The sequence below is a fragment of the Triticum dicoccoides genome, chromosome 7B, assembly GCF_002162155.2.
Source record: "Triticum dicoccoides isolate Atlit2015 ecotype Zavitan chromosome 7B, WEW_v2.0, whole genome shotgun sequence".
NCBI lineage: Eukaryota > Viridiplantae > Streptophyta > Magnoliopsida > Poales > Poaceae > Triticum > Triticum dicoccoides.
The window spans coordinates 747,776,366-747,786,130 of record NC_041393.1 but is presented as its reverse complement, the minus strand read 5'-3'; the positions used below and the strand labels follow the sequence as shown (position 1 = coordinate 747,786,130).

Sequence of the window (9,765 nt, the reverse complement as noted above, 5' to 3'; positions counted from 1 at the left end):
TCATACTACCCATGGTGTTAACACACATGATTAACAACTTAGAAAATATGTTATCTCATGATCCAACACACTTCTTGACCTACTGTCATTTCACATGACCAGAGACCTAGCTCCAACGTTGATGTTTCACAAAGCTTTACCGAATGAACAACTGCTTGTTCAAACAATCCACATATCAAAACCATCACGGGAAATGAATAGAAAAGCCATTTCCAGTTGACACGTTGATCATGAAGCAGTATACCTAGTACTTCCCTCAAGTTTAGCAATAGCATTAGTCAATCAACAAAAAATAGGAAGCGAGAAATTCAAAAATTCCACATAAGCTTTACAATCGTCCTTGGGATAAGGATATTGTTTCGATAATTTCTGACAGGGCTACACTTTGGGCCAAGAGTTATTTTTGCTCACACAAGCGGGATTTGAGTAGCCTCCAACCATTGTGAATATTAAAGCTCATGTTGTGCCATAGGCGGCTACTCTTTCTCCACAGGTGACTACTCCTTCTTGAGCTACTCATGCTCAGTTGGCAGGTCATTCAGATCAAAATTGTGGTTATTGATCATGGAGACCTGAACCCCTCGAGGTGCCATTTCCCCTGCTTCCAAGCTCCCCAGTCCTTCACTCTCGACCCCACCTAAAGAGAACCTGTTAGGGTTGAAAGATATGTCTTTGTGCACATAAAAACACTAAAAATTCTGAACAAAACAAATGTGCACCACACTAGAGTTCTCGCCTAGTTATCGATCAAAAGTGGTGGGTCAAAAAACCGGTCAGTAGTGCTACTTAGCACTAATGGCCGACGGGATTGTTGTGAATCTTACTATAACTAAAATTCTATTTTTGTTGGAAAAAGGTAGTAGTGACGGGCCCAATATGTGGTCCGTCAATGGTACGTTGTTACGAGTGACAGAGGACAATATTGAGGCTAAACATGCTACTTGTGAGTAACATACAACCCACCACTTACAAGCCCTAGTCACATCCTGACAGTTACTAAATCAATACCCTATATCGTCAATGGAACGTTATTACGATCAATTGTTGTTATGATCAGTAGGTCGCAACTTAAAAAATAGTAGCCTCACCCAGTAAGCTCATTATTCCTTCCTGCTATCATTCATCCCTTATGTAGCTACTAGCACACTTGTCTTTATGATTTGTCCTCCACAGTCTTGCAAACTTCCCTTGTTAACTGCTCATCATGCCATACCGTCCCCCACTTCCTCGAAAGTAATTCCTATGAGGAAGAAACCTTGCGTTGCCCCTCCCCCTCCTCAATGCTGTTATCTCCGTGGAATGTGGCATGGGTGCCAACTGCATGAAATCATTGAGTTTGTCCGAGAGAAGAAACACAATGGTCCAACTTCCTTTGCAACCTATTCTTGAAGGCCTTGACCGTCCGGCGTCTTGGCTCCTATTCTTGAAGCCACTCCCCATTGTTGTTTTCTATATTCGGATCCCCAACTCTATGGATTCTCCAAACATCACATGATGTAACACACTGAGGAAAAGTAGGTTCGAGTAGTGGAGACTACACATTGTTGGCAGGTGCCGGATTTGGACTGGCCATGGCCTAATTTTCTTTTCTGATTTATTCACCATTGGCGGGCTCATGCCTGTAAGTGGCTTGTTTCTCCTCCACTAAGTATAGACTACTAATGGTAGTTGAACCCATCACTGCTGGGTGTTTCTGGACCTTCACCAGTTAGGATTTATGGAGTAGTCTGGAATATAAAATGTAGAGAGAGAGAGATTGAGAGAGAGAGCATGAGAATTGGGGCTATATGTAGGGAGAATAACCATTTTGTATGTACCAATTTTGAGGTGGAACAACACACCTTGACATGCCTTGAAGGCACATGAACTTCTTCTAATTTCAACATACCAAAAACTAATATGATTCCTTAAAACATACTGACCAAAATACATTCCATATCTATCAAGATTTACACATAATATATTAGTAAAAATTATTTCTTGTTAATAATCTGAGAACAAGGCAAGATTTAAATATATGTGTTCCCCATAAATAAGCTAATGTCTTATCTCTCTCTTTGTGACTTTGTTTCTTTGGAAATGATCCATTTATGGCGGCTGATTCCTATGTGCGCTGGTTCCCCCTAGAGCTATTCATATTTACTGAAATTTGCATTATTCTTCAAGTTGGCACCTATATGTGTCACACTCTTAGCGTCGTCTTCACATGTGACAAGATTTCTTTCGATGTCGCTTGAACACTAGCAAGTGTATTTGCCTTGAAAACAAGAAGAGCTAATGTCCTCGCTTCCTATAGATAGAGGAGACTATATGATTTGGATAAGACCGCCTTTGTAGAAAGGCAAATGTAGCAGAAAGGCTCCAACGCAAAAAAGTACCAATGGAAGCACACATATAAATACCTAGTGGCGGGCCCAGCATGAAAAGAAATGCTAAGGACGGTTATAGGTGACCGACAAGTAGTGCTAGGGTTAGGTTTTTATTCATCTATGAGGTGATGACACTGTAAACTCCTACATTGATTGGTCTTGGTGCTTCCACTCCTTTGCGCGACGATGGGAGAGAAGGCGTGGCGTAAATCGACAGCTCAAGTGAACAGGGCAACCAAGGATCCTTAAGATGAGAACATTCAAAGTCCCTGACAGATGGAAATGCTTCAAGGGAGGCAGCTAATCTCTCAACCAAATTAACAAGGAGCCCTGAACTTGACAACAAAAGGAACTAATAGATCTCATGTTTGAGGATCAGGATTCCAGACCGACCGAGGCCTACTCGGTGGTCAGTGGTTGGAAAGGCATGCTCACTCCCGCAAATCAACATCAACGTGTTTGCTAGGGCTATGCAACATACATGGCACTCTACTAGGAAGCCCAAATAAGTCACATTAGAAATAATATCTTCTTCTTTAGATTCCATAACAAAGGAGTCTAGAAGCACGCTCTATATAATTGAATGTGACAATTTGGTTTTAATGTGATAGTTTTGAAGGATTATGATAAAAAGAAACTAGGTCATCGAAGATAATGTTTTGTATGACGGAGCCATGGGTGATAATTATAGATCCTCCCCTATATAAATGATCATATACTTTTGGGAATGCTCTTGGGAATTGTCTTGGTGGCGTGGTAAAGAGTGATGTTAAGAAGGATGGATTTATGGGGGAACCATCTCAGATTTAGAGCTAGAATTTTCATATTTCTTTCACTAGTCTGAGGCTTCTTTCTCCACTCTTCAGCAAAAGATGAGGGGACCTTGTTTGATTTTCAATTTGAGAAGATACCTCTCTTTTGGATTGACTACGATAGACTAGCACATGTTGACGGATGATTTGAACCACAAAATGATTCCTCACCCCAGTTGGGTGAATGGTTGAGGGCATAACTTGGACATGGCTCCTCACAGACAAAAACATAGTAGAGGCCGGTGAAAGAAAGCAGGAACTTTAGTTTTGGGAGCACTAGGTCAAGCAAGGGCGTCTATGGGGGCGCAGGGGTCATGTAGCGTTGCATGTCCGTCCATTTACCTCAACAAAGAATTCTTTTAATCACAACAACTAGGAGATTACTCAAGGAGTTTCACACAAATGGAGCGCAATAGGGAGAGTGTAGCCCATAATAGCGTTTCAAAACTTTGTTTTAGTAGCAACCTGTACACTTGGGACAATAAGAGGGAGCAGGAGGAGATCCTTTATGTACATGTGGACAGGGGTACATGCAATGATGAATTCGTGCATTCATTGTAGGATACACCCATTGAACATGTGGTCATGGAGGACCAGACCATGGTTTGCTCGTTAATAGAGCGCTAGAAAACCTAGTCATTACCAAAAGTAAGAAGAGGGCATTAACGTTTGAGGAGAGGTGGATGCCCATGGAGGCATGATAGTGTGCAGGTGATAACAATTCCGGCCAGAGTGAGCTCTACAGGAAGCGTAACAATGTCACCAATGATATGAAATATTGAAGTGGCTCTGTATTTTGTCTTGTATGTTGTGAGATTACTAGGCACAAGGTCCAGCTTCGATGGAAAGGGTAGATCATTGGGATCCAGACATCCTCGTTGAAGACTAGCGAGATTGAAGCGTAGCTTCATGTGGTTCGTGCACAGGAACAGATAATGTGTATGCAATGTTCCCGACTGGAATTTCTCAAGGAAGAGATCAAAACATGAGGGCGGATGGCACGAGTTGTACTATTGACAATGAGATGGAGAAGATTTCGGCCGATTCCTATGCTTAGTTGTTTTCTTCAGAAGCATCTGCTGATGCTGACAACATCTTAGCTCACATCCGACCCTGTGTGACTAGTGATATGGAGGAGAGGGTGAACACGGACGTGATGGATGAAGAAATTGAGAATGCACTATTCTAAATTTGACTGGAGCGCAGGGGCTAGACAACCTCTCACTTATGTTTACCAATTTCACTAGTTATTTCTAAAAAATGATCTACGCATAGTAATAGATGATTCTTTTAATGGAGTTATTTCACCAAACTTTAGTGATATGGTTCTAGTCCTAATCCCCAAAATTACCTAAATGGAGATACTTCCTCAAATGGGATCAATCAACTTATGAACACGCTCAATCAGATTGCTTCAAAGGCCTAGCAAAGAGATTGAAGGTTTTCCTATCCATAATGATCACGCGGGAGCAAAGTATGTTCATTCAAGAAATAGAAAAAATCCAATGTTCGCAATTAAACTATACGTGATGAAGGCCTATAAGAGGGTGGTTTGGATTTTCCTCGATCTGATGATGAGGGCACTTGGTTTCTCAGATAGGTTGATCTTGATGATTATGATGTGTGGTACCCCGGCCAGGTTTTCTATCAAATTGAAAGGAGTGTGTTATGTATTTTTTATACTATGAAGAGGGCTCTGGCAAGGAGACCCATGGTCTTCCTATTTTTTTTACTTTCTATGTTGTGAGTTTTTTGGCCTTTCTCATGAGCGCTCAAAGATAAAGAGATCAATGGTATATCTTTTGGGAGGACTAACCCCCATGTAGCCCATCTTATTTCTGCAGATGATAGTATAGTATTTCTTCAACCGTCAAATGGCAACTTTGTAACCTTAAATATATCCTCTTTGACTACGAGTGGGCCTTGGGACAAATGGAAAATTTTCAAAAAGCCTCAACATTCTTTGGGAAGTGAGGCAAATAGGAGGACTAAGTTGTTGTAAATATATTTGCACAGATCCTAAGGCATTGAGCGAGCATTATTTGGGGCTCCCAACCGTGGTGGGTAGGTCAAAGGAAGTAAATTTTAAACATCTTAAAGAAAGCTCAAATGTCAAAGTGGTTGGATAGGAAGGACAAGGTATCTCGAAGGCGGGAAAGGAGGTGCTAGTAGAATCAGTGCTTCAAGCAACACCTACTTACACCATGAGTTGCTTCAACTCCCCAGAGAAAATGTGTCAGAACTTAACTATGTGAAAGTATGTAAAACCGTGAGTACCCATAGTAGGGTGGTGAACTTGTAGGGATCCACGACAAGGGAGTTCACACAAAGGATTTTACCTAGGTTCGGGCCCTCGGTGAGAGGTAATGCCCAACATCCTGTATCTGATTTTTATCCATGGTGGAGCACCTTGTGCGAGGGGTTTAGAGTGGAGATGAAGTATAATGCTACAGAGAGTATAGTCTATGAGAGTATATGTGAATGACAACCCGAGCCCCTCCTTATATAGGTGGCAAGGGTTAGGTTTACAAGGAATCCATCAGATCTCATACCACTGCCATCTTAGCTTGCCTGCCAAGATGCTCTCACAGTCCTTATCTGGGATCCTGAGCTGCCCTACTGCACCGATCCTCCACTTGGCCTCTAGGGCCCTAAGGCAGGCCTGCTACCAGGCTTCCCACCCATAAGACACCCCTAGCGTATTGCACCTTTAGTAGCCCCCTAGCGTGTCTAGAGTTGGAGTTATGCTTAGCTTCAGGATGGAGAATCCAGGAGGCCTCCTTTTGTCTTTTTGGCTATTTAGACAAGCACTTGTGACCTTGCGGCTAGTCTGATTCAACATAGGTAGTCCACCCTCCCCTCCATTTAATCTATTTTGATCATATACATTCTAAACCATCATTGTCAGCTCTTTTGCAACTATAAGCTGTTGTCGCAGAGCTAAAAAATTATGGCTTGGAGAAACAAATTTATCGTCTTCATGTTTGATAATGTTGATACGTTACTGATGTTCCAAGCTCACTCATGTGTATGTACATAAAAATGGAGACGAGGTGTGCAATGTTAACTAATATTGTTGAAAGGCCGACCATCGATCATCGCGGTGCTGCAAGCCCGGGTGTTCAGTGCTGGAAGCCGGTAACTTGGTGCAGCAATGCTATTGGTCAGTGAACTTTTCATTGCTACAAGGTGGTTGAAAATGGTGCACTAGTGCTACAAAGTTGGGGTTACCTCATGTTGCAATGTTCTGTTTAGTGTTGTAAGGTTGATTACCAGTGTGCTTTTCACTAGCCTATCATGGCCACCATTGTCGCCTCCATGTTGGTCTATTGCTGAGAAACATGGGTGTATGTTGCGAAGGTTGGGTAGAGGAGACGAGAGGAACAACTAAGTTGGTGGTTGATTGGGTAGTGATGTGTGACCCAATTGAACGACTCACGGTTGGGCGTAACCTAGGAAGAGCTGGCAGATGCATGCTGATGATCCATCGGTTCAGACCTATATACATTGTGTTTTTTCACTGATTTGTTGCAGCTAATGAGTATGTGTTGTATATCTACAATTTTTTGTATAGACATGCTCGCATGTTGCGACATTTTTATGAGGTCTCACAAAAGAAAATTGAATTATATTCAACAGGCTGGTTTCAGGGGGAAATCAGTCAGCTCGCTCTAGCGCCAGATGCCCCTTGTTAGTCTTCCTCTCTCTTCACCATATCTATTCGCTTTATTTCCACCACATATAAAGACAGAATTCGATCCATCTCCTCCCTTTTCTTTAAACCAAGAGCTACTCCTCCCTTTTCTTTTTTTATGTAATTTCAATACGATTTCATTTGTGTTCATGTTTTCAATTTAGAACCCCACGGAAGTGAATAGAAAAAAGCAAAATACCCCCGTGATACGCCTTCCTTTACCTATTTCTAGATCATCCTTTATTTCCCCTTCTCTATGACAATGAGTTGGGCTAGCACTGCCACTCAATGATGCTGCGACTCTCCGACCATCAATGCTACAAGCCATCGCTATATGCTGAAAGAGGAGCACTATGCTACATTGGCCAAGGCATACGACGTCTCAAGGTCGTGAGTGTGTTTGTCGGTGCAGCACCCTGATAGCCGATGTTGCAAGGCAGTGCTTTCTTATGGTGCAAAAAACACATATTGTGTTGTTAGGTGCGGCATCCGTCTTCTCATATGTGCTACAACTATGGCCGATGTTGCAGGGCAATGGTCGTATCATCGCTAGTTTTACAGGGGCAGTCACAACAATTCCTAAGTTGCATAGATCGCAGTGGTGCAACCGCGTATTCTCGCGGGGTGTGTTTTATCCCACAAACAGTGCCACATGCCACGGCCCATCTGTAAATGGGTGATGGTGGTGGTGGCATCAACTACATTGTCTGTAAGACAATGTTGCAAGGACGACGCCTCGTTGGCGCACTGTAATAATACTTGCAGGATATCCAAGCGACATCAGGGATCTCTAGGGTACCAAAGCCAGGTGTTGCAAGGGGACGATGTAATTGTTTGTTGCGACGATGTGGGAGGGGTGGTGGATACACATGTATTGTGAAGGCTATGGAGGAACACGGTTTCCATTCTCTCTGCTGCCGTGTAGTGTGATCCAATGCTCCATGTGTCAATTCGACGGCTGGCGAGCCGACTAATTTCGTTGACACCTAAAACGTGCCGAAAAATATGTGGAGATGTTTCTAGCCATTGCATGTTTCTTATTTACAGTTCATATGTTTTCCACGCTGCAACACAGTGCTGGAGCTCGCCTATGTATACACAGCTAGTGACAAAACAAACTACACCTAGGTGGGACTTGATTAAAATCAGGTGAGTAAGGCGTCCATCCCTCGGCCGACTGACGCGTAGCACCGCCCGCACCAACGTCGATGGAAAGAAAACATGTGCAGCTTCAGCTAATATATAACAATACTAATGATGACAAAAAGACCCAGCATGGACAGAGCTAACAAGCTTCAGTCCAATACCAGTATACTAGTGATGACGAAAAACCAGCATGCACAAGAGTTAAGCAGGTTGTTTGCCAGTGTAGCCTGCATGGAGACGATGTTGACAAAAAAAGCAGCATAAAGTATACTTACCAACCGCACTTGACGACGCGATGCTCCCTCGTCTTGTCCATCTGCCAGACCACAGCAATTAGAAAATCCAAGGATATATACACACCACGTAGTTCATGCACATACACATCAGGTAATTCAGTAAGCTACAATACAATTCACATGACTAGATTAAATATTGTCAGTAACTTCAAATCATTAGGCACCGGTTAACTTCAAATCACTAGTAGGAGAGGGGGAAGCGAGTGCGGCTCACCATCTTGTCATCGGAGACACGGTTTGCATGCACGGTGGGGGCGCGAGCGCGGCTCACCATATTGTCGTCGGAGACAGTGTTTGCATGCCGGGTGGGGGCGCGAGCGCGTCTCATCATCTTGTCGCCGGAGACAGCGTGAGTACGCGGGGCCCCTGGCGCCAGGAGCGCAAGCACCTTCAAGGGGCCTTCCCGGGCCTCTCGGGATTTCAGCTCCTCTCTGGTGGCCGCTGGGGGCGGGCTTTTCTCCTGGGGTCTCCCGGGCTTGCGCCTGTGAACCACCGGCGCTATCTTGTTCCTGTCCATCTGCCAGATGAGATCGCATCGATTAGAAAGTCCAAGGACATATACCCAGCACGTAATTCTTGCACATACACATCAGGTAGTTCATTAAGCACTAGCACTAATTCACATGACTAGATTAAAGATTGTCAATAACTCCAGCTCATTAGGCACCGGTTAACTTCAAATCACTAGTAGCAGAGGGGGGAGGAGCGAGCGCGACTCACCATCTTGTCGTCGGATACCGCGCTTGCACGCCGTGTGGGGGCGCGAGCGCCACTCACCATCTTGTCGTCTGAGACAGCATAAGCACGCGGGGCCCCTGGCGCGGGGAGCGCAAGCACCTTCAAGGGTCCTTCCCGGGACTCCCTGGATTCCAGCTCCTCTCTGGTGGCCGCTGGGGGCGGGCTTTTCTCCTGGGGTCTCCTGGGCTTGCGCTTGTGAACCACCGGCGCAGGCGCCTGTTGCGCAAGCATCTTCCCTTTCCCCTGGGCGACCGCGACCGCAGGGGGCGGGGCGGGGGCCGCCAGGCTGTGCTCCTCGTGGTTGGCTGCGTGTATGGCACTGACGTCGGAGCTAGACATCGCGGTGGATTGGTCGAGCAGACGCGCGAAGTTGGTTGAGGAGAGCGGGATGAGAAAAATGTGAGCGAGGAGGAGAAGCATGTGTTGCCCTTTATGAACTGAAACGGAAGGCACGGGCCAAGGTGGGGACCGCGTGTTAATCTACAGATTTATTTATTTAATACCAGCAATTAATAATAGCATATCTTTGGTATATTTCTATTAAATATTCTTATATTTTGGTATAGTATTAAATATATATTTGTATACTAGTGTTTAATAGTAATATTCTTATACTCTCACCGTCCCAAAATTCTTGTCTTTGATTTGTCTAAATACGGATGTATCTAGTTACATTTTAGTGTTAGATACATCCGTATCTAGACAAATAT

General features: G+C 44.2%; 1 protein-coding gene across 1 annotated transcript; it reads right to left on the bottom strand.

The window, feature by feature from the left end:
- Positions 1 to 231: 231 nt before the first annotated feature.
- LOC119339664 lies at positions 232 to 9,394 on the bottom strand. The gene is made up of 4 exons (XM_037611633.1): positions 9,038 to 9,394; positions 8,532 to 8,834; positions 8,297 to 8,337; positions 232 to 648 (listed from the first exon to the last, which is right to left on the bottom strand). Exons 1-4 carry the CDS (start codon positions 9,392 to 9,394, stop codon positions 513 to 515), a joined length of 837 nt encoding a protein of 278 aa, XP_037467530.1. The 3' UTR covers positions 232 to 512.
- Positions 9,395 to 9,765: the final 371 nt, after the last annotated feature.

Bases quoted from the DNA above. Each gene is read 5' to 3' on its own strand.
- LOC119339664 (XM_037611633.1), bottom strand. From the start codon at position 9,394: ATGTCTAGCTCCGACGTCAGTGCCATACACGCAGCCAACCACGAGGAG. The intron at 8,338-8,531 runs GTGAGCCGCACT...GTGGTCTGGCAG, and splicing joins GTGTCTCCGATGACAAGATG to ATGGACAAGACGAGGGAGCA. The intron at 649-8,296 runs GTAAGTATACTT...CAACCCTAACAG, and splicing joins CGCGTCGTCAAGTGCGGTTG to GTTCTCTTTAGGTGGGGTCG.